General features: G+C 33.5%; 2 protein-coding genes across 2 annotated transcripts in view; one reads left to right on the plus strand and one right to left on the minus strand.

The window, feature by feature from the left end:
* Positions 1 to 26,242, plus strand: part of LOC141561646 (uncharacterized) — a 612,565-nt gene that overhangs the window by 157,645 nt on the left and 428,678 nt on the right. The window lies entirely within an intron of this gene.
* RNF168 (ring finger protein 168) overlaps positions 5,804 to 26,242 on the minus strand; it is a 29,943-nt gene continuing 9,504 nt past the window's right edge. Inside the window, exons 3-7 of the mRNA XM_074301525.1 lie at positions 24,258 to 24,334; positions 13,674 to 13,850; positions 11,616 to 11,734; positions 8,884 to 8,971; positions 5,804 to 7,906 (exon numbers count right to left, since the gene is read on the minus strand). Coding sequence (XP_074157626.1) covers positions 6,968 to 7,906; positions 8,884 to 8,971; positions 11,616 to 11,734; positions 13,674 to 13,850; positions 24,258 to 24,334 — 1,400 coding nt within the window. The 3' untranslated portion in view covers positions 5,804 to 6,967. The remainder of the gene's footprint in view (positions 7,907 to 8,883; positions 8,972 to 11,615; positions 11,735 to 13,673; positions 13,851 to 24,257; positions 24,335 to 26,242) is intronic.

Raw genomic sequence — 26,242 nt, forward strand, 5'->3', positions numbered from 1 at the left:
TTTTCTTTCTCCATCCCTTGAGAAAGCAAGAAATATAGATTGTACACAAAGTCATATTCCATATTAGCCATGTTCCAAAAGAAAACACATTAAAAACGTAGCAAAAAGAAAAATCAAATTGAAAAGGGTATGTTTCAATTTGCATTCAAAGTTCATAAATTCTCTCTGGATTTAGATAGCACTTTTTTTTACCATGAGTCCTTTGGAATTATATTGGATCATTGTCTTGATCAGAACCGCTAAATCTAATATCCTTTGAATTCTTGTTTTTGTTGGCATATATCATGTAGTTTCTGATAACTATTTTTTTCTTAGTTTGGTTAGTAAGATAACATTTTCTATTTTAAAATAACACACCTTCTTTCATTTTTGAGTCTATTACTATATTTTGTTTGTATTTAATCTTCCTTTCCAAAAACACAATTCTTATAGAAAGCCTTCTCTTGGAATAAAGACTAACAAAGGAAGAGAAAAAAAATTAGTTCATTTGAACTACCCAGCAAGTTAATAAAGTCTAATATACAATGTTCCACATCAACAAATCAACTCAAATAATATTCCTCTACAAAGAGAAATACATTTTTCATTTCTTCTGCAGATTCCAAGCTTGATAATTTTATTAGCACATTAAATTTTTCGTATGTGTATGCTTCTTTGTTCTGTCTACTTTACTGTTTCCATCTGCAAAAGACTCCCCTTTTCTGATACATACTCCTATTTTTCTTATGACATAGTAAAACTCAGATTTGACCTAATCATTACTCAGAATATCATTAATCTCTGTTTGTATTTTTTGCTCATCATTCTTTTACTTGAAGGTCCCATGGTATATTTCAGATAGAGAGTTGGCCTCTGAGTTAGGAAAATGTGGGTTCAAAACCCATCTCTGGTACATACTTGCTGTGTAGATAAAGGTTATTTAACCACTCAGTGTCCCAAGCAACTCTAAGGTTTTAAATTGCTAAGAAAGTACCAATCTGCATTGGTAGAGAAGAACTCTAATAATGAAGTCACAGGTCTAGTCTAGAAAACAGTTTGCAAAAGGTATTTATGATCTTTGTTCCAACACGTGAACAATTTTTTAAAAATTTTTGTTTGTTTTTACAATTTTTATAAGGAATACTGAGAAATGTGTATTACTTTCCCTTCCCATTAAGAATTATCCTGTAGGCCAAACATAGTCAAACATATCCAACAATCTGCTCGATGCTGTATTTTCATTCTTTTGTTTAAAAAAAAAAAAAAAAACAAACAAATCAATCCATTAACAAGCATTTATTAATCACCCACTATGTGAGAAATACTGTACTAGACCATAGGAATTCAAAAATTAAAGTCCTTGATCTCAACAAACTTACATTCTATGAGGGAAACATACACAATTGCATTACATATGCAAGAAACTAAAAAGTGATTAGGGAGGGAGTTAATAACAATTAGGGCACAGGGATTAGTCAACATTTATTAAATGCCTATTAATGTGCCAGGCACTGTTAAGCACTGAAGATACAAAATGAAGCAAAAGATAGTTCTTGCCCTCAGGGAGCTTACAATCTAATTTGAACACAACATGCTCAGAAATAAATACAAAACAAGATTTATATAGGCAACTAGGTATTGCAATGACAGAGTACTGGATCTAGAGTCAGGAAGACATCTTCAAGAGTTCAAATTTGGCCTTAGACACTGGCAGGCTGTGTGACCTTGGACAAATCACTTGTTTGCCTCAGTATCTTTGCCACAAAAACTCCCAAATGGGATCACAGTTGGAAACAATTGCACAACAAAAGCTTTATAGAGGATAAATAGGAAATAATATCAGAGGGGAGGCACTGGAATTAGGGTTACAGAAGCTTCCTGTAGAGGGGTTGTAGTTGGGACTTAAAAAAGGGAGTGTGTTCCAGGCACACAGCCAAAGAGAACTCTAGAAGCTGAGGGGGAAAAAAAGGTTCATGTAGAAAACATCACTTGAGCTATGCTTAAAAGGAAATTAGGGATACTAAGATAAAAGGAAGGAATGCATAAAGCCAACTTTTTGAATCCCATTCTTAGTTTTACTTAAACTAATGTGAACTTCCCTTTGATTACCTGTCCAAACCCAAATTCACTGGGTTTTAGTTCTTTTAAAAAACCGTTCCTATTTCAAGGTGCAGCACATAATACTCCTGTCTTCCCCCTCCCCTAATGTATTTATTCTATTTCAATGTGAATTTGTGATGTCTCTTTTCAAGAAGTCCCTTGTAGGAATCTATAGAATTCATTCCCAAGAATATTCGTAGAATTACTATGGGTACAGCAGAAATTGTTGTGACCCTCATGCTGGGGATAACTGCCTTTTTCTTATCACCTTTCAATGCCATCACTGCACTATCCCTTTCACCTTTCCTGATACACAAGCTTCCATAGCAGGACCTAGTCTTGGAGGCGTGGCCAATCACTAAGATCACCCCATTTCTACTCCCACCCCCACATTTCACTCCTCTGCCCAGTTTTCCAATGTTTTTCTGTTCACTATACTTTGCACATAAATATCTCAGTATCTCTTACAATGAAAGTGTATCTTATTATTTATATACAATAATTTACTCATTTTCCAATTGACAGTCATCCTTAATAGCCAGTTCACCATTTAAAAAAGCTGCTGTTTTTGTACCCATGGGTCCTTTATCTGATTCCTTCATAGTACTGCTGGGTCAAAGAGTATGCACTTTACTTTTGGGACATTGTTCCAAAACGGTTTCTTCTCAACTGTCGAGACCAATTCACAGCTCCACAAGTATATTAACGACTAATTTTCTTTATTTTTCAAAATACATGCAAAGATAGTTTTACAGAATGTGACTTTTACTAAAGTAGTCTCAACATCTGTCAGATAATATTTATGATTCTGATATGTGAGGTGGAATTCAAGTTGCTTTCATTTGCATTTCATCCCACTAACTTGGACATTTTTTCATAAGGCAGAACAGCTAGATGGCCCAGCAGATGAAGTGCCAGGCCTGGAAGCAGAAAACATCTTTGTAAATTCAATTCTGGCCTCAAACACTTGCTAGTTGTGTGATCCTGGGCCAGTCAAAAATTTATTTTCAGTTTCCCTATCTATAAAATGAACTTTAGAAATGGGGAATCATTCCAGTATCCTAAATTGAGTCCCAGTAACCCAAATAGGACAAGACTAAAATAACCAAATAATTGATTGCACTTCTTCCTTTGAAAATTGCCTATTCCTATTTTGTTAGGAAGGCTTAAAAGAAGTAATTTATATTACAGTGGGTAGGAATAGATGAGTTATCTTCTCAAGAAAACAAGGTTTCTGCAAGCACTAGAATACAGCAAGCATGTGAGAAAATATCCAGGTAAATGGGTCTAATTAACAATAGAATAATAATGTCACGGAGGCAGAAGGCAGAATAGAGGTTCAATATAGTTATAGATGACAACTGTTCCAACAGTTGTGTTGCTTTGTTGTTCCCAGTTTGGGAATAACTGAAAAGGAGGCATTATCATGACAGCAAAAAAGATCTTTAAGGTCCCATCTAGTCAAGACCACACTACATTTTTCCTCTCAGATATTGATGGTACTCAGTAGACATTGTCCCATTTTTATTTCACTTGATAATGGAATGTATTTCTATCACCATCTCCATAACAATAATCAGTTCAAACTGAGTCTTAGTATGTTGGCAAATTCTTTACATTTTTGTAATCTTCACAAAAGAAATTCTTTATTGAATGCCAGCCCAGGGTAAATTATTTTCTCATATAGAAATGCAGAGGACCAAAACATGAAAAGATCCCACTAAATGTATATGGCTAGTTATCTAGTTTACTATTCTACTATGTAAATGTTGATATCTCAAAAGGTTTTTCCCCCTTCTCAATCTGGTAGCTAACAAGCAACATAGAAACATATAAGCTGTCCTGCAACAAACCCAAAACCTGACTCTTCCCAGACAGTTATAGCCTTGCCCAGGCAATTCCCCCCTCCCCCTCAACATTTTTAAAAAAGTGATGAGGGGAGGAGGGGAACAGGAATTCAACATGACCTTCAAAGGTCCTTCTAAACTTACATGGCAAGCGCATCAAATGAGAAAATGTATACAAAAGGGTTTTCTTTACACTACACTTTCTAAATATCTGAAAGTCAAATATAAAGTAATGTATAAAAAATGCTGGACACTGCTGAGCAAAAAGAGAACCAGGAATATATAATACACAATCACAGCAAGATTGTGCCATGATCAGCTATGAGAGACTTAGTTCTTCTCATGGTTCAGTGATCCAAAGTAGTCCCAACAGACTTTGGACACTGCACCCAGAAAAAAGAACTATGGGAATAGAATGTAAATCAACACATGCTACATGTTCATGTCTTTTTTCTGTATTTTTTCCCTCTCCCATGATTTTTCCTTTTGTTCCGATTTTTCTCTCCCAACAGGATTCATAAAGCAATATATTTAATAAAAATAAATAAATTAAAAAAAAAAGTTCTAGACACTATTGAATAAATTCTTCAAAGCAAGTATATCCATGATATCGGATAAGAGCATGGAAAATAGCAGCTTGAGATATTTGGTAATATTTAGCAAAAAAGGATTATATACTGCTCATGGCCCAGTATGCTACACAATTAGGCGTGCCAGCCCTGGAATGAGGAACACTCACATTTAAGTTTAAGTCAAGCCTCAAGTTACTAGCTGTGTGATCCTGGGCAAATCATGTAACCCTGTTTGTCTCAGTTTCCTCATCTGTAAAACAAGCTAGAGAAGGAAATGGCAAACTGCTCTAGTGTTTTTACCAACTGCAAATGAGGTCACAAAGAGTCAGACACAATTGAACTACTAAATCTGAGTGTCTGTTTTATAATAAATAAATCTAGACATTTAGGTAGGAAGTTGATCTTTAATGACTTATCCATTCTAAAGATTCCATTTGGCAGTTAAGGGTAGGAACCTAAGAGATGAATTTGGCTATTTCTTAATTTTCACATAACATTTCCAGAAAGCATACAATAACACAAATAGATAGTCTTTGACTTGACAAACACATATATTATTCTTTACTCCCAGACTTCTCCCTGGCACTATGAAAAAATTCAACACTCCCTAGGCTCTGTTGGCATCTTGTATAAACTTAGAGCAATGAAAGAGAAAGATATAGAATAAGGGAAGAGTATCAAAGAAATAATATTTCAAGGTTTTCCTTGGGCCAGTCTTCTGTTAATACAAGATCAAAACTTTCTTGCTATTCTATCTCTCCTGCATCTTAAGTCCCACCATACTAGAAGTTAAAGATACACCTTTGTAGGATAGCCAGGGAATCTAATTACAATTTATAATATTGTTTTCACGGTTTCAATTCACAAAATGAATTCCAATTCTATATAATCAAAATGTAAACTACTTCATAAACATCTATTTAGAATATCCAGTGTAGATGATTCCACCAAATCACTTTAACTACCTTAAGGCAAGTAAAATGAATTTGTGTTAATTAGGCTTAATAGGCTTTAATTTGGTTGACTTAAAAAAAAAAATTAATAAGTTCAACCTAGTTTTCAAATCAACATATATACCATCAAGTATAAATGCTAATTAGACAAAAATGTCCATTTATGAAATTTCTCAAGTTTCCCTAACAATGGGGGTCGGGGGGGGGGGGGGGGAGGAAATTAACCTCCGGACATTCAACTGTAGTTTTAAGTTTTTGTTGTGCTAACAATGGTAAACGATATCAGACAGATTAAATGAAGACACTTAAAACATAATCTTAACAGGTAGAAAATAAGCACATTTTTCTCAAATTTTTAATCTTTCATTAAAAATCACAACAGAATGTGTTTTATAACAAGTAGGAAATGTAGGAACAAGTAGGAAAGACACTTTCAGTCAAAATTATCCTAGCACTAAAGTTCTTGATTCTATAGCATTGTCTTAGCAGCTTTAAAAAAAAAACAAAAAACCACCATAATTTTTTTTTTCCAGAATAGCAATTTAAACAGAAACTTCAGCTTCCAAAATTAAACTGACTACCTGATAAAACAATAACAATTTTCAAAAATTACTTGGTAGGTTTATTTTAAATCATCAGAAACCCAGGTGTTATGATGATTCTTAGGGGAAACCAACAAACATAGAGCAAAAGATATCTTGTTGCCAATCTATCTGAATTTTATTTATTCAGCTACACACTGCCCTCCCCATTAAGGTTAATTTATTTAGCCTCACTTTAACTCTTGGACTATTTTTGCCTTAAAGTTGTAGCTACTTTCCTTCTAAGAACCCATTTTCAATTTTTCAAAAATTAGATTTTTCTTTCCCTGGATTAACACTGATTTTGATTCATTCTAGAAAAACAAATTTTAACATACGTTTACAAACCTAATTAGGAAGTTAAGTTGTAATTTATATTATTTAATGATAAGAAAGGACTACCTTTTAAGTGCTTCTTTAAACATATTATAAAGGTAGCAAGGAGACAGGAATGTTAACACCTTCATCCTTTTACTATATCAAGATTTATCTTCATTTTTTAAATGACTGAGAACAGAAAAGTTTTTGTTTTATTTTTGTTGAGATGGAATGAGTAAACAAATGAGTATCAAAGACAATGTGTGTGTGTATGTGTGTGTGTTTAAGTTCCAATATTTATGTCTGAAGATTTCATGGAGATCATCTAAAGCACTTCCAAATCAATGGCACCCCCCCTTCTCCATCTCAATGTACTCTGGTTACTGTCAACAAAGAAAACCAGTTTTTTTGTTGAATGCTAGAAGTTTGCCTGAAAAGTTTTACACCAGCACCTTCTCTTACCTTTTCTTGTAATCAGATTTCTGACAGAAACTATAGGTAATAGGTACACCTGCAAAACAAAACGCACTAAAAAGCACTTACCAATAGGAGTAGTATTGAATATACAAGCATTAAAATTGTTTCTTACTCCTTTATTCCTTATCCCTCCCCAATAATTATTTTGCAGCTTGATGAAAAATCTGAAAAATACTTTTTTGAGTATTACTAGACCGTAGAGAATGTGTATTTTTGGAAGAGTTGCATGCCTTTCCTCCCTTATTAGCTGAAATTTTCTTCTGCATCAGAGGAGAAGGCTGCCAGTTTTCATCTTTTGAACTTCTTCGAGGTTTTGAAAGCTCCGTTTTAGGTTGTTTTTTGCAGTTCTTTTCCTTGGAGTGTCTTCTCCAGTCATTTGGGGACTCATCTGGATGTGAGGAGGCTTTAGTGCGCAAAGGATAAGCATCTGGGGACCCCTTTTGCCGATTAAGCTTTATCTGCTCTTTATCCACCTCTTTCTGAAGCTCTAAGGCCAACAACCTATCTTGTTCTTCTTGCTTGTGCCTTTCAAAGAGCAAGTGTTCCAAGTCTATCAGTTTCTGTGCAATGTTACTGTCTGTCTCTTGTTCTGAAGAAGTTCCTGTACAGAGTTTCCTTCTCTTGGCTAAGCTACTTGAATCACTGACTACTCCAGAAGGAAATTCCTCATCTTTCCTTTTGGGAATTTCTTTATCAATTAGCACACTCCTATCTTCATTTTCTGTATCAACAGGGTTGTTTTTGGTTATTTCTGCCAGATTAGATAAAGTGTATCCATTCTCTGGCTTTCTAGGACTCTTGGCTACAGCCTCAACAGAAGACAGAAATCTGGTGTGCACTTCATGATTTGTACAAAAAAGTTCATTATTTGGATTACTAATCTGTGATTTAGTTTCGTTCTCAAGACAGTCTTCTTGTACACTAAAGGCACTTAAATGAGGCATAGGTGAATCTATAATTGAACCCTTTATAACTCTGTTCTGACTCTCGAGGAAAGCTTGTGGAGACAATGTTGGCATATCTTCATCATCATCATCTTCTTGCCACACAGGACTTTTCACATTGTTGCTGCTAACATCCTACAGGGAAAAAAGGTAAGAGAAAGTAATATTCAAACATACCAGCAAAAAGTAAAATATTAGCCTAATGCAGGATATTGCCAAATGTTAAATGGGAAATAATATTTTCCACTGAGAAGAAGGCACAGAATATTATGACAATGCTCTTATGAGATAATGATTAAAAAAAAAAAAAAAAAAAAAAGTCAAGCTCAGACCAAAACAACTAAAGGTAAAAATCACTTATGCATTAAGAAATTAAACAAAATTTTGAGAAATCAGTTATTTGTCCAAACATAAGTTGATCAACAGCAGCCTAAACAATTCATTCCATTATTTTTAATATATGTATTATGAATAAGGAAATTTTTAAGAAAAGACACAAAAAGGTTTCCTCTAATAGTACTTGTTTTCCTTGGAAAGAAAAGTGATTTTTAATATTTCATTCTGAATGGGATATCATTATTTCATTTTTGCTACTATTAAAACTAATGTTTAACACCCAATTTTCAATCTTCAAATTATTACTTACATTCAACATACTTCACAGTGTCAGGACTTTCTATCTCTCCCTGTCCACTTTGTGGAGCCTACAGGTTGAAGCAAACAGAGCTAAGCACTAAGACCACAGCTTACTGCAAATAAGAAACTTTTGACTTATTGAAGAACTTATTTCACTATCAAGATCTGGGTGCTGTTGCCCTGAATTTGTTCTTTTTTCCTTTTGAGACCCTATGGGTTTCCTGGTTCGTTCTAACATATTGCATTTATATATTCCCAGACTCATAAACTGCTCAACTAGGCCCTAAGAATTTTGTCATCTTAACTATTTCAGATATCTTCATCAAAGGTTAACTGAAAAACTGGAGGAAAATTTTTTTTAAACAATTTTAAGAAAAACATTATATGTTTTTATTCAAATACTCTGCCCAAAATCTTCTAAAGAAACTAAATAATTAATAACTTGTGTTATAAGAATTTCCTTGTTATCAAAATACCTTAGGTAGAGAATTCCACTTCTCTTCTGCTGCAAATTCAGGTTGAGATGTTTGTATGGAGGCAAACTGGGGCTTTGGTGACAAATACCTTTAAAAGAAAATATATATTAAAACTGAACTGTTTTGAGAGAAAAACACTTAATACTTCCTCCCTACCCTGCCCACCTCTAAATAGATCTAGAAAATGTACCAGACCAAGTCTTGAAAGGAAAATCCAAGAAAAAAGTCACAGCATTTTTTTTTTGGGGGGGGGGGTCCCAAAGAAACAAAGAGAACTAGGACACTGTGAGGACATGATATACGAGTCATTATTTTGAAGGAAGAGAGTTTGGAATATTATATTCCAGAAGGCAAATGATAAAGATACAATTTTACAACCAAGAACAACCAGCAAAACCAAGTATAATCAAAGAAAAAAATGCATCTTAAATGAAATAAAGGACTTCCATTCATTCCTGATGAAAAGACCCAAGTTGCGTAGAAATTTTAAAATGCAAATACAAGAGAAAAGAAAAACATAAAAGTTAAATACAAATAAATAATCTTCCAGGACCAAACATGGACAAAGCACTTACATTCTAATATGGATAAATGGTTCATATCCCCTGGAACCCTATCATCAGGAATCTTTTATAAAGGGTTTCAGGCAGAAGGACTGGAAGTAATCCTAATTCAGTTTAGATGATGATTAAAAAAAAAAAAAATGGAACAGAGCGTGGGATGTGGTGAGGGGACAAAGGAAAGTTAAATCTATACAAACAAGAAGTAAGGGATGAGCAGCTGACATGTGAGCATCTTTCTAATTTGTCAAAGAAGGGGAATTAGAAGGAGGTCAGATTAAGGAAGTGCTAAGTCCTAATCAAAACAAACTCTTAACTAAGGATGTACAAAAATATTTATAACTTTTTGAGATAGTATAGAATAGGAATCCAGCTGAATAAGTTATGACATATGAATGTGATAGACCATTGGAAATGATGAAAAGGATGGATGTAGAAACACTGTAAAGACTTATATAGGAGAGTGAAGTCTATACAACTAGGAGAACAATTTATACAGTTCCAACAATAAAGTAAAAACCAACAAGTTTCAAAGATGTAGAGACTCTGATCAGATTTCAAAAGGCTAATGGTAAAGCAGGGTATTCACTTGATAGCATTGTTAAATATATGTATGTGAATATCTAATTATACCCACAAATATCTACAGTTTTAAAAATATCTTTAAATTATTTGTAACAGATATTTTTCTTTCAATTCTCATTGGATATGTGTGGGAGGAAAAGAAAATGAATTTCTGTATATTATATATCAAGAAAAAACAATTATAACCACCTTACTATTAAAGATCGTGGGGGCAGCTGAATGGTGCAGTGGATAGAGCACTGGCCCTGGAGTCAAGAGGATATGAGTTCAAATCCAGTCTCAAACACTTAATACTTGAAATAGCAGTGTGATTCTGGACTTAACCCCAACTGACTTGCCAAAAAGAATGTATTCCATCTTCCCATAATCATTCTCAAAAATATAGTAGCAACTTCCCAAACCTTCCTATTATAAGAGGATACCCTTACTGATCACTTCATTTTTACTTTAACTATGTGATCAAAGACCCAGATTTTATCTTCACTTTAGCAGAAACCACTAACTAATTATACATGCATTATAGTTCATTTTAGGGGATAATGGCTGCCAGAAAATTTAGTTTGCTTGATTTTAGTGCAGTCAGGGTATAAAGAATCTTTTGAACAATGATGTCAACTTCAAATAGAAACTGCTTTTTTGTGGGCTATATTCAGCCAGTTGTTTTTTAATCACTTCCAACACTACATGACCCAAATTAAGCTTTTCTTGGCAAAGGAAATGGTTTGCCATTTCCTTCTCCAGTTCATTTTATAAATGAGAAAACTGAAGTGAACAGAGTTAAGTGAGTTGCTCCAGCCACATAGTTAAGTGTCTGAAACTGGGTTTGAATGTAGGAAGATGAATCTTTTCAATCTGATTCTAGGTCTAGCACACTGTCCACTGAATCATTTAGTTATTCCTATTGAGGTAGGCTGCATACTGACTTAGAAAACCACAAATTAACATTATCTATGTTGTATTATAGGATTTTTGCAGGCTACAAGTCTGATACCTCTACTTCAGAAAACTAACTTTAAAATATAGGCTGCTCCTGGCCAATAAAGTCATCAGTCAAAATGCAAGGACACAAGGTATGGGATATCATAAAACAATAATAAAAATTATAAAAAACAATTATAATTTATAAAAGGTGAAAAAATATGCATATTATCAAAAATTACATTTTTTAACACTAAAATCTCTGTTCATTATAAATCAATCCTGGACTACTTAAAGAATTATAATAGAGTCCTTGCATCAAATTTTGGGTAGCACTGTTATGAACGGGAGTTTTAAATCCTTTTGTGGGTCATGGATCCTTCTGAAGTCAGCTGAAGCCTATGGACTTCATATGCTGGTTCCCATGGACTCAGAATGTTTTTAAATATATAAAATAAACACATAAGATTATACAAGAAAACCAATTATTTTGAAATAGCAATCAAAATATTCTCAAATATTCAATTATTTAATGTTTATAAATTATTTAAATATTTTTAAAAGGCCCCAGGTGAAGAACCTTTGGTAGGAATAAAAAAGGACATTACACAATAGAAATATAGCAGTTCCTTAAATACTTATTAATTTAACACAGGCAAAATTACTTACTTTTGAATACTTCCAAAGACATTTAAGTTGTTTGTCTTCTTTTGTGATTTGTTGGTGACTGGTGATGATTGCTTGGTATTCGAAGGAGAGCTAAAGAAACTTCTCTCACTCAGTTTGTTCTTAAGCAAAAGAAAATATTCAGGAAATACCAGAAGCTGTTATATGATTATTTTTACAATTAAGAATTTATAAGAAAATTCTAATAAGAGTTGAGCTTCATTTTACTCTCTATCAGAAAATTTAAGAAAATTAATGGAAAGGAAAACAGTATGACAGTAGATGGAGATTAAGCTTTGGAGTAAGGAAAAGCTGAATTCAAGTCCTTCCTCTCAGTGGCTAAAATACTTCCAATATAATTTAAGTTTTAAAAAAGTCAATCTAGGCTGCCATAATCAGTTCCTAACCAGATGTCCCGACACTAAATCACATGTCTAATAAAAAACATAAACATTATTTTCAAGCACTACTTAAAATTATAAAGACATACCTTTAAAAAAAGCACTTTTAAACACCAGAAGTACCTATTCACTTTAAAATGACATAGAAGGAGCCGATTTGAATTTAGCCCTAAATTCAGACATTTGACACTACCCGTGTGACCTTTGGCAAGTCACCAAACCCCTATTGTTTCATCCCACTCCCCTAAATTACAGGAACTTGAACTTATGTTTCTCTAAAGGCAATTCAAGAATAAATAGATGCAGAAGCAGCTAGGTGGCGCAGTGGATAGAGCACCAGCCTTGAATTCAGGAGGACCCAAGTTCAAATTTGGTCTCAGACACTTAACACTTCCTAGCTGTGTGACCCTGGGCAAGTCACTTAACCCCAGTCTCAGAGGAAAAAAAAAAAAGAAAGAAAGAAAGAAAAAAGAATAAATAGATGCAAAGACAGTCAGTCTATACTTACAACTGTGTAAATAAAAGGCATTATCCTGCACAGAATACAAAATTTCTCTTTTTTCCCCCTAAAAGTACATGAGTGCTTAATTATCAGACACAAGATCTCTTTTGTGGCTTTTTTGAAAGTACACTTTGTGGTCTGAGTTTTTATTAGTTGTTTTCAGAAAAAATTTAGTAATAAAAAAATGAAAATTCTATAAATTCCAACCTTTCATACATTCAATGCAAAAGTGATCTTTAAGTTCAAATTAAGTGCATGTATTAAGTGCACCTGGATAGGTGCAGTTTAATTTTATCAAAGTAAATGGTTTAATAAAAGACTGTTCCATCTCTAAAAACACTGCAACTTTCGTAGTTAATATGCTTTTGTGTTTTAGAATGCAATTTTAACAATTACCTACAAGTTCTTTAGAACAAAGTGGAGAAAAACAAATCCAACAGCAATTTGTTTCTGTAATAAGAGAACTGAACTTATTTTAATTATCTTCCCACATAAATCATGAATATGGCAACTATTTTAACCTAAGTAAAAAGACATGAAAGGTCAGAATAACAGTATCTGAAAAGGCAAGATGATATGATAGAACATGTCTCAAATGGACTTTTTTTCACTTCTTCTACACTATGCTTTGTGAATATAGAAAAAATACAATAAAACATTATTGTAGCTTACTATGAATTGTATACATAAAAAAAAAAATTCTAAGGGTACTGTGTAGTGAAAAAAGTAGAGATTTAGTATTGGAAAGATCCAGAATTTCTAATTTCGTATCTTTCTAAACCTGACTGTAATACAATGTATAACTTATGGCAAACTATTTAACTTCAATTTTCTCAGCTTTAAAAATGAGGGGTTTTTAACTGGATATTTAAGGTCCTTTCTAGTTCTAAAATGTTAGGAGTTTATTGGTGATACATCTCATCTTTTTGATTCCCTCAAAGCATCAAAATCTATGACTTCAAAGTATCACAATTTTTTTTGACAAATGTTAGTTTAAATTATCACATGGAACAAAAGGAAAAGGTAAATATATGCATACACACGTGTATGTGTGTAAACACAGAATCTAAGTACTTTCCCATTTCTTCATTTATCTAGGTTTGTTGATTATTGAAATTAAAAAAAAAAAAATTCTTTCAATCTCCAACTTGGACTTACAAGATTGAAACTGATTTCTCTGGCCAGTTCTTCATCTCTTTTCATCTGTTGTTCTAATTCTCGTTGTCTCTCTTCTGCTCTCCTTTGCTCTTCATCCTCCTCTGCTAATAATTTCTGAATGTATTCTTCACTTGCTTTGCTTTCTTCTTCCTCATAGGCCCTTCGTTCAGCTTCCACCTTAAAATTATTTATTAAAAATAAATAAATAAATAAAAATGATAGAATATATCAACAGACGACTACAGATATTAGACCCATCCATCTCAACAAAAAAAGTAACAAATTTAAAAGACCAGACGCTCCAAATTTACTTTTTTGGGATATACATACAGAAGTGAATAGAGGCAAAAAATGAGAAAGGAAAGAGAAAAGAACTAGGTAGAAAAAAATTAAATATCTTTTTAAATCACATTTCCCCTCATCATTACACATTTTAACATCGAAGACTAACGGCTTTGAATATAGAGGTGGGTGCTCAAATAATTGTTTAATTTTTAAACTTTTTATATGGTACATATTCCATCTGAAAGTTTGGGGGGAAAAAGTAAAATACATAGAATTACAAAGAAAATTAACTATAACGAAATGTTACAAAAATTTTTTTTGAAACAAGTTCACTCAAGAGAACACTGTATACAGCAACAAGATTTTATGTGATGATCAACTGTGATGGACTTGGCTCTTTTCAACAATGAAGTGACTTGACTCAAGGCAATGTGATGGAGAGAGTCGTCTGCCTTGGGGACTGAATGTAGATCACACTATAGTACTTTCATCTTTGTTACTGTTTTGTTTGCTTGGTTTTTTTCCTTTTTCATTCCCCCCCCCCTTTTGATGTGATTTTTCTTGGTCAACATGATAAATATGGAAATATGTTTAGAAGAATTACACACATTTAACCAATTTTTATTGGATTATTTGCTGTCTAGGGAGGTAGAGAGAAAGAAAGGAAGAAAAATTTACAACACAAGATTGTGAAAGGGTGAATGTTGAAAAGTATTTCTGCATGTATTTTGAAAAATAAAAAGCTATCAGTATATTAAATAGGTTTTTATTTTTTAATTTTGGAAAAGAGACAAAAAAAAAAAGAAAAGAAAACAAGGCAACACTTCAATATTTTTGTAGGGTTAGAGCTTCATAAGAAACAGAGTAAAAGACATGGAAAGAATAGGATTTGAAGTATAACAACTACAATAGTGGGTATTGTCTTTCATTTATGTAGCATTTATAGTGTGAGATTTTTGATATTATGGACCATTTCAATACCCTCCAGTGCACTATATAACTACTTTATATAATATATGAATATCAAGTTCTTTACTAATTTCTTACTTTCTGATATAAAGGTAATCAGTTGGCCCTGTGAAAATGAAGAAACAAAACAATCCCTGTCTTCACTAGGATGCATTCTATAGAAAGAAACAATATATAGACAGAATATGTAAAAATAAAAAGTGGTTTTTTTTGGGTGGATGGGGAGCATGAGGTGGAAGAGACAGAGGCACAAGTTATTTAGGGAATCAGATTAGGAAAAAATTCATGCAGAATCATTTTTTAAAATAGCTTTTTATTGACAGAACACATGCATGGGTAATTTTTACAACATTGTCCCTTACACTCACTTCTGTTCCAACTTTGCCCTTCCCTCCCTCCCCTACATAGCTAGTAGTCTCATACATGTTAAACATGTTGAAGTATATCTTAGATACAATATATGTGTGCAGATCCATACAGTTCTTTTGTTGTACAAGAAAAACTGGATTCAGAAAATAAAAATAACCTGGAAAGAAAAACAAAAATGCAAGTAGTCCACACTCATTTTTCAGTGTTCTTTCTCTGGGTGTAGCTGATTCTGTCCATCATTGATCAACTGAAACTGAATTAGATCTTATATTTGTCGAAGATATCCACTTCTATCAGAGTACATTCTCATACAATATTGTTGAAATGGATAATGATCTCCTGGTTCTAACCTATTCCACTGTTCAACTAGTCTATTTCTTTGCCAATATCAAATGGTTTTGGAGACCGCTGCTTTATAATATAGTTTTAAATCAGATACAGCTAGGCTGCCTTTACTTCATTTTTTTTCTTCACTAGTTCCCTTTAAAGTATTGACCTTCTCTTCTGGCAAAGGTCTCATTTCCAAAATATATAGAGAACTGACCCTAATTTATAAGAAATCAAACCATTCTCCAATTGATAAATGGTCAAAGGATATGAACAGACAATTTTCAGATGATGAAATTAAAACTATTTCCACTCATATGAAAGAGTGTTCCAAATCACTACTGATCAGAGAAATGCAAATTAAGACAACTCTGAGATATCACTACACACCTGTCAGATTGGCTAAGATGACAGGAACAAATAATGATGAATGTTGGGAGGGGATGTGGGAAAACTGGACACTGATACATTGTTGGTGGAGTTGTGAATTGATTCAACCATTGTGGAGAGCAGTTTGAAACTATACTCAAAAAGTTATCAAACTGTGCATACCCTTTGACCCAGCCATACTACTACTGGGCTTATATCCCAAAGAAATACTAAAGAGGGGAAAGGGACCTGTGTGTGCCAAAATGTTTGTAGCAGCTCTTTTCGTAGTGGCTAGAAACTGGAAGATGAATGGATGTCCATCAATTGGATAATGTTTGGGTAAATTATGGTATATAAAGGTTATGGAATATTATTGCTCTGTAAGAAATGACCAGCAGGATGAATTCAGAAAGGCTTGGAGAGACTTGCATGAACTGATGCTGAGTGAAATTAGCAGAACCAGAATCACTATACACTTCAACAATACTGTATGAAGATGAATTCTGATGGAAGTGGATATTTTCAACATGAAGAAGATCCAACTAACTTCCAGTTGATCAATGATGGACAGAAACAACTACACCCAGAGAAGGAACACTGGGAAGTGAATGTAAAATATTAGCACTACTATCTATCTACCCAGGTTACATATACCTTCGGAATCCAATATTTAACGTGCAATAAGATAATTGGATTTACACATATATATTATATTGTATCTAAGTTATACTGTAACACATGTAAAATGTATGAGATTGCCTGTCATCCAGGGGAGGGAGTAGAGGGAAGGAGGAGAAAATTTGGAAAAATGAATACAAGGGATAATGTTATAAAAAAAATTACTCATGCATATACTGTCAAAAAAACCTTTATAATTATAAAAATTAAAAAAAAAAAAAAAAAAAGAAAGAAAAGAAAAAAAAAGTAAAGTATTGACCTTTTACTCTTCCAGATGAATTCTGTTATTTTTTCTAGGTCATTAAAATAATTTCTTGTACCTGATCTAAAACTATATTAAAAAGCAGAGGTCACCAAAACCATTTGGTACTGGCTAAGACTAGTTGATCAGTGCAATAGGTTAGGTTCAAAGGACAAAATAGTCAATGATAACTATGAGCAATCTAGTGTTTGACATACCCAAAGACCCCAGCTTTTGGGATAAGAATTCACTGTGTGACAAAAACTGCTGGGAAAATTGGAAATTAGTAGGGTAGAAACTAGGCATTGACCCACACTTAACACCACACACCATGATAAGGTCAAAATAGGTTCATGATCTCAGCATAAAGAACGAAATTATAAATAAATTAGAAGAATATAGGACAGTTTACCTCTCAGACCTGTGGAGGAAGGAATTTGTGACCAAAGAAGAACTAGAGATCATTATTGATCACAAAATAGAAAATTTTGATTATATAAAATTGAAAAGTTTTTGTACAAACAAAACTAATGCACACAAGATTAGAAGGGAAACAATAAGCTGGGAAAACATTTTTTTTTTTTTTTTTTTTATTTTTAATAGTTTTTATTTACCAGATATATGCACGGGTAATTTTACAACATTCTAACCCTTTATTCCACCCTTTCCCCTCCACACCACCAGATGGCAGGTTGACCAACACATGTTAAATATGTTAAAGTATAAATTAAATACAATATATGTATACATGTCCAAACAGTTATTCTGCTGTACAAAAAGAATCAGACTTTGAAATAGTGAACAATTAGCCTGTGAACGAAATCCAAAATGCAGACAAAAACAGAGGGATTGGGAATTCTGTGTAGTGGTTCATAGTCATCTCCTAGAGTTCTTTTGCTGGGTGTAGCTGGTTCAGTTCATTACTGCTCTATTGGAACTGATTTGGTTCATCTCATTGTTGAAAATGGCCACATCCATCAGAATTGATCATCATATAGTATTGTTGTTGAAGTATACAACAATCTCCTGGTCCTGCTCATTTCACTCAGCATCAGTTCATGTAAGTCTCTCCAGGTCTTTCTGAAATCATCCTGTTGGTCATTTTCTTACAGAACAGTAATATTCCACAATATTCATATACCACAATTTGTATACCCATTCTCCAATTGATGGGCATCCACTCAGTTTCCAGTTTCTGGCCACTACAAAGAGGCCTGCCACAAACATTCTTGCACATACAGGTCCCTTTCCCTTTTTTTAAGATCTCTTTGGTATATAAGTTCAGTAGTAACACTGTTGGGACAAAGGGTAGGCACAGTTTGATAATTTTTTGAGCATTGTTCCAAATTGCTCTCCAGAATGGTAGAGTACATTCGCAATTCCACCAACAATGTATCAGTGTCCCATTTTCCCACATCCCCTCCAACATTTTGCATTACCTTTCCCTGTCCTTCTAGCCAATCTGACAGGTCTGTAGTGGTATCTCAGAGTTGTCTTAATTAGCATTTCTCTGATTAATAATGATTTGGAGCATCTTTTCACAAATGGCTAGAAATAGTTTCAATTTCTTCATCTGAGAATTGTCTGTTCATATCCTTTAACCATTTATCAATTGGAGAATGGCTTGATTTCTTATAAATTAGAGTCAATTCTCTATATATTTTGGAAATGAGGCCTTCATTGGATCCTTTGACTGTAAAAATTGGGAAAACATTTTTTACAGTTTAAAGTTCTGATAAAGGCCTCAATTCCAAAACATATTGAGAATTGACACTATATGAAATCAAGCCATTCTCCAATTGATAAATGGTCAAAGGATACAATTTTCAGATGAAGAAATTAAAACTATTTCTAGCCATATGAAAAGATGCTCCAAATCATTATTGATTAGAGAAATACAATTTAAGACAACTCTGAGAGACCACTACATGTCTCTCAGATTGGCTAGGATGACAGGAAAAGATAATGGTGAATGTTGGAGGGGATGTGGGAAAACGGAACACTGATACATTGTTGGTGGAATTGTGAATGTACACTACCATTCTGGAGAGCAATTTGGAACAATGCTCAAAAAATTATCAAACTGTGCCTACACTTTGTCCCAGCAGTGTTACTACTGGGCTTATATCCCAAAGAGATCTTAAAAGAAGGGAAAGGGACCTGTATGTGCAAGAATGTTTGTGGCAGCCTTCTTTGTAATGGCCCGAAGCTGGAAGGAAGAGGAAAAGTTGGAACAGAAGGTTTTGCAAGGGTCAATGATGAAAAATTACCCATGCATATGCCTTGTAAAGTTATAATAAAAAAATGTCTTTTAAAAAGTGTATATATTGTGTTTACACACACACAGATATGTTAAGTGTAATCCAAATTAACTTTAAATTATCAAAATTTTTTTTACTTAATTTGAAAAAAATTACAAAATTCAATTGGAACAAAAAGCAAAGAACATCAAAGAAACCAATGAAAAAATTATAAAGGAAGGAGTTTAGCAACACCAGATCTTAAATTATAAGACAATTATCAAAACTATCTTGTACTATTTAATAGAAAGATCAATGGAACAGAGTAGATATACAATTTACAGTAGCAGATATATGTAATCTATTTGTCAAGTGTAAAAACTTAATATTTTGCGAGAATTCATTTTTTGGCAAAAAAAAAAAATTGTTGAGGAAAACAGAAAACAGCACAGCAGAAACTGGGCATAGATCAGTATCTTCTATCATTTACAAGATGCCATAATAGATATATGACATAGCTATAGAGACTGAAAAAAAATTTGAAAAATGAGACATATTACTTCTCAGACTTATAGTAGATGAATAATTCATGAATAAACAATACATAGAGAGCAAAGTTAGATGTAAAATAAGTGATTTTGATTAAATTAAAAGTTTTGTACAAATAAATAAATATAGCCCAGATCAAAAAGAAAGCAGAAAACCGAGGGTGGGGGAAAGATTATATCCTAAATGTTCTAAAATGTTTATAGCAGCTCTCTGGGATGGCAAAGAAATGGAAACTGTAGGGATAGCAATAAATTAGGGAATGAGTGAACAAGCTGTGGTATGTGATTATGAGGGAATACTATTGTGCTATAAGAAATGATAATCTCAATGATGAAATAATGAAGAGTGAAATGAGCAGAATCAAGATAACATTGTTCATAATAACAGCAATAATGTTTTAAGAATGAGTACATGAATAAGTAATTTGACTATTATAAATGCTATAAAGGATAGATGAAGAAAAATGTCATCTTCAGCTGGAGAAATAACTGCTAAATAAAAGCATACGGACAACAATTTTACATACATACAACACCCCCCCCCCCAATTTGCATCTAACAGTAGCCATCTCTGAGGTTGGGGAGAAGAAAAAATGTTATGTATTTAAAAGGAATTTTTAATTTTTAAAAAAATTGTATTTTGTTATGGAAATGCTTGCTTTAATTTAATAGATTAAAATTTTTTAAAAAATGTTTATTATATTTCCCATAATGTCCTGTTTCTATAATTCCACATCTATTATGTGTAAAAGGATATGATTTTGCTTTTTAGAATATTGAAACTCTCAAATGTTATTTCTTAATCCCACTGAAAAATGCTAATGAATCAATGACATTTGCAAAATTAAGATCTTTCTATTGAGGATGTCAATGATGTCTATGTCCACTAACTGGGTAGATTTTGCCCTTCCCAAAAAAATAATTATACTAATTGTACTGCCCAGAATCCATGTACATTTAGGAGGCCAATGGGAACTGTATCATGTGGATTCTGTTGAGTCAGCACTTTGATGCAGTACTAGGGATAACAATTGAAAAGAAGTGCTTATTTGGAACTATGATGAAAAAGTTATCAAACTGTGCATATTTTTAAATTTAGCAATGTTTCTACTGGACTTGTATCATAAAAAGATCATAAAGGAAGGAAAGGGACCCACATGTGCAAAAATGTTTGTGGAAGCCCTTTTTATAGAGGAAGAAATTGGAAACTGAGTGGAACCACAAAGGTTGGAGAATTGCTGAATAAGTTATGGTATGTGAATGTCATAGAATATTATTGTTCTGTAAGAAAAGATCTGCAGGATGATTTCAGAAAGCCCTGGAGAGACTTACATGAACTGATGACAAATGAAGTGAGCAGAACCAGGAGATCATTGTACCCAACAAGAAAACTATACAGTGATGAATTCTGATGGATGTAGCTCTCTTCAACAATGACCAGTTCCAATTGTTTAGTGTTGAAGAGAGCCATCAGCACCCAGAGAAGAATTTTCCAGGCATATGTTAAAAAAAAAAAAAAAAAAAAAAAAAAAAAAAAAAAAGTTTTAATAAAGGTGGGCAGGAGGGGGAGGAGAAGAAATGCTTGATCCTTTTTAGGAGCTCAGAAAGCCTTCTAGAATTGGGAATATGATCAAATATGATTAGGTGCAGACAGGGAGACAGAAAGGAAAGCATCAATTTAAAAGGAGAGAAAGTTTCTGTTCATTCTTATAAAACTCTTTTTCTCTGGGACTTCCAGGGAGAGGTAGGTGAGGGTGCTTGCCTGCAATGGCAGAACAGTAGTAAAAGGCTAGGCAAGTACAAAATGATGGAGGGAATGGATATGATGAAGAGGGAGCCTTATGATCTAAACTTAGAAGGCTATTCACTAGCAAAAAGGGAAGGAGAAGAAAGCAAGTGACAGAGGAAAACACAAAAGGGCTAAAATATCAAAGTTATTAAAAAGAAAGAAAGAAAGAAAAGCCAATAAAAGCCAGATAAAATCAATACAGAAGAGAATGAGTAAAACCTCATGTAGAACACAAAGCTTTCTTAAACAGTTATAATACTAAATAAAGTAAAACACAAAATCCTATAGATTTCTCACAAAGCATTCAAATAAAAGAAATAGTTATTAAAAGAGGGAGAAAGAAAGCATTTATATAGGATCTACTATTACTCAAGTATGTGCTAAGCACTTTTTAACAAATGTGTAATCTGATTCTCATAACTCAGGGGTATTTTGTAGGACTCATTATTAAAAATACTATCTACCTCCAGAGAAGAGAACTGTTGAAATGAGTGCAAACTGAAACAGATCTCTCTTTTACTATTAGGGGGTTGTTGGTTTTTGTTTTTGTTTTTCTTGGGGGAAAAGTTTACAATATGACTAATATAGAAATGTCTTGCATGATTTTGCATCTGTAATTGGTATATTTGATATATAATTGGTATATTGTTTGAATGAGTGAGAGAAAGAGAATTGGGAAATTAAAATTAAAAATAAGGATCATAAAAATAAATTAAAATATATAACAAACAGAAAAATAACTCTAGGAAGATAGTACTATTATTAACCTCATTTCCCAGTTGAGGAAACTGATAAAAAGTTTAAATTATTTGCTCAAGACCATATAGCTATTGAGCAGCTGGATTTGTACAACCAGATCTGTCTGAATCCAGGACCAGTGCTTTATACATTGTGCTATTACCTGTCTTTAAAAAAGGAAAATTAAAATCCATAAATGAATAAATTAGGTCAGAAATGGAACCTTTCAACACAAAACTTTTAAAGACAAAAAATGTGGTTCCATAATGGAGAATTTCTCTAAAGAATAAACCAACTAGGGCAGCTAGGTGGTGCAGTGGATAGAGCACCAGCCCTAAAATCAGGAGGACCTGAGTTCAAATCTGATCTCAGACACTTAACACTTCCTGGCTGTGTGACCTTGGGCAACTCACTTAATCCCAAATACCTCAGCCAAAAAAAAAAAAGTTATAAATATGGAACAGAAAAAATAATTTAGAAGAGAACAAAAAGCCCCCAAATATTAAAAGAATACTTGACTTTTATACAAGTTAGAGGGACTGATGTTGAAGACAAGATACGGAAAGATAACAAATATAGCTATTCTTTAAAAACATAACAAATTAAAAATCCTAAAAACTCAAATGCAAAAAAAAAAAAAAAAAAAAAAAAAGCCTCTCAAAGGGGTCTAGAACTTCTAAATACAGACCAAAACCAAAAAAATCAAATTAGTGAGTAAATAACAACTTTAAAACTTTATGCAATATAACATGGAAAACAAATTTTAAAATTTTTACAGATATCTTCAACTATCTTAAGACCCCCATTATGTTAGGAAGATATCTTCCCAAGTTCAAATCTGGCCTCAGATAGTTCCTAACTGAGTGACCCTGGGCAAATCACTCAAATCAGTTTATATCAGTTTCCTTATCTATAAAATGAGCTGGAGAAAAAACAAATATAATTCTTTAGGGAAGAATCACATTTTGATTTATCTCCTGCTTAAATACATCTGGCAAGATAGACCTTCCCTCACCCTATTCCATGGTTCTCTTAAAATAATGTCAAACTGAAAAATAACTCTTCCTTAAAAAAAGGTCAAGGACAAGATTCAGTCCAGTTCCAATGAGCCATCTACAACCAGAGAGAGGACTGTGGGAACTGAGTGTGGATCACAACATTGCATTTTTACTTCTTTTGCTGTTGTTGCTTGAATTTTATTTTCTCTCATCGCCCCCCTCCTCTTGATCTGATTTTTCTTGTGCAGCAAGATAATTGTATGAACATGTATACCTATGTTGGATTTACATATAAAAAAATAAATTAATTAAATATTGAAAGCCTCCCTCCCCGCAAAATATAAGACCAAGGAAGGACCTTTCCTCAGCATAGAAAAATACACTGAATTCTGTATTATTTTGGATACATCAAAAAGTTTTCTTGAATATATTTTTATAAAAAAGAAATGGCTTTATTTCAACAGCCAATATTTATGTCAGTATTACAGAGTATATTGCTGTCACTCAATCATGTTGAACTCTTTATGAGCCCACTTGGGATTTGTTTTCTTGGCAAAGACACTGAAATGGTTTGGCATTTTCTTTTCTAGCACATTTTACAGATGAGGCAAACAGAGTTATGTGAGTTGTCCAGGTTCTCAAAGGTAATAGTTGTCATCAGACAAGGTCTATGAACAAAGCAGAATTGAAATGTGAGATGCCCAAATTCAGAGAATCCACCTAAAAGTTCACATGGATTATTTGTGTGGAACCAGTGATAGAACACTCTGTTGGTTTTATCAGCCAGTCAAACTCACTGTAAGTTGACTCAAACATAGTTGAAATCAGATTCGAATCCAACATGAGTCTTCTTGATGCTCTCTATCTAATATGCTACCCAACTGCCCTACAGAACACACACACACACACACACACACACACACACACACACACACACACTCTCTCTCTCTCTCTCTCTCTCTCTGTATTTGTACATACAAGCGTACAATATAGATGTTATTTAGAAAGTAAAGGAATTAATATTTGCACTTACTCTGCTAATCTCTTCTTCATATTCACGCCTCAATTCCCCAGGTTGGCTTAGCAGATGAAGTGGCTTATATACATCAACTGTTTCAGATAAAAACAAAACAAAACAAAACAAAACAAATTTACTATAGAGAACACATATTTTGACTTATTAGTCTATTAGGATGAAAAGAACAAAAAAGAAAATGAAACAACTCATTTTACACTTAAACATGATTTTACATTAAGTTAAATGTTTTCAGATCTGCCTAACAAGGAATGGTAACAAATCTTTTACAAGAGTTAAATATAAAGATTAAGTTGTAAACTAGTCTTGATTTCATGCTTTATAATTTTACTACTTTAATGGTACCATCACTCAAGTGAAAGAAAAATAATTAAAAGAAACTTGCTTAGATTTTTTCCCTCTAAAGCATCTTTCTCAAATATTTGTTATCTTTTTAAAAACTGAAGAAGCTTAGAATTCCACAAAATTTAGATCTCTTTCACCTGGCCATCTATCTTCTTTTCTTGTCCTCAAATGGATTAATTGCCTTTCTCTCTTTTTTAAATTCTCCATAGTGGGAAGAAATTTTTATGAGCATAAACTGAGCAACTTGGACATTTGTTCCTAGCCCTTGAAGTACATTTTATTGGCAATTTCCAAACTCACCCATCTCACAACCATTTAGTAGTTTTTTATAGTTATAATTAACTAAAATTGAACTCTCCAAAGGTACCAAATCTGTTAAATCAATAGTATGGCCTTTTTTCTCAGTCCTTCATATTCTTGACCTCTTTGCAGAATTCAATACAGTTGACCTAAATATTCTTTCTTCTCTGAATTTTCATGATACTGCTCTTCTGATTCTTCCTTCCAACTCCAACCAATAGCCCAAATACAGACCAGGAACTTGGAGAGGTCAAACAGACCAGGGGTACAGCAATCAGACTCTGCCCTGATCAGAAAATTTTGTAAACAAAGAAAGTTTATATATCTCCAGCCTCTGTTGTCCTTGAGATCTTGAAGTGACACAAGACAATACTCAAAAAGCAACAGAATGACCCAAAATAACAAAAGCACAGGCTAGAGGTTCCATCTAGAAATGTCTAGAGCCTGGTCCTACCATAAAGTCAGAAGTTAGAAAGTAGGGTGAAAGGAGAGAATCCTGGAAAGATGAAGGAATAAATTAGTAAACTTTCTGCTCTCCAAATACCCCTCACAAAAAATAAATTGAACATCACCTCAGAATAGCAACAACAAATATGAGGTGAAAAAACTGTCCTGCTGGGACATGAGAGAAGATTCCAGGAAAGACTCAATCTCCAGAGGTAGAAGGTTGGGCCAGGGTAAAGTGCAAACACATGCAAAAGAACTTTGCATAATCAACAAACGGGAGGGGGGGGGGGGGAAGGAAGGATAGTTTTAGCCTTAGAAACTTTCATTTTGCAGACAGGGGGAGAGGCTGTGAAATGACTGAGTAGAAAATGGAAGGACCTTTCACTCTTAAAGGATGCCAAGCATAGCACAAGATGCAATCTGGGTTTTGGTTGAGGGAAGAAGCAGCTAGCATATACACACCTAATGAATGCAATAGCAAAGGAGTCCCTGGTGGCTGTGGGCATTTACAGGAGGAGCAGAGCCCCTGGTTTCCAGGGCAGAGAGGACAAAGAAGCCAAGTTTGGGCCTTTACATAAATCTCAGAAAATAACACTAAGGTTTCTACTGGGCTTATGTTCCAAAGAGATGTTAAAGGAGAAAGGGACCCACATGTGCAAAAATGTTTGTGACAGCCCTTTTTGTAGTGTCTAGAAACTAGAAACTGAGTGGCTGTCCAGTAGTTGTAGTATGGCTGAATAAATTGTAGTATATGAATTTATGAAATTTTGTTCTTAAGGATCAGCAGGATGATTTCAGAAAGATCTGGAGAGACTTATAGGAACTGATGCTGAGTGAAATGAGCAGAGCCAGGAGATCATTATACACTTCAACAAGAAGATAATGTGATG

This window comes from Sminthopsis crassicaudata, chromosome 3, assembly GCF_048593235.1.
Source record: "Sminthopsis crassicaudata isolate SCR6 chromosome 3, ASM4859323v1, whole genome shotgun sequence".
NCBI classification, from domain to species: domain Eukaryota; kingdom Metazoa; phylum Chordata; class Mammalia; order Dasyuromorphia; family Dasyuridae; genus Sminthopsis; species Sminthopsis crassicaudata.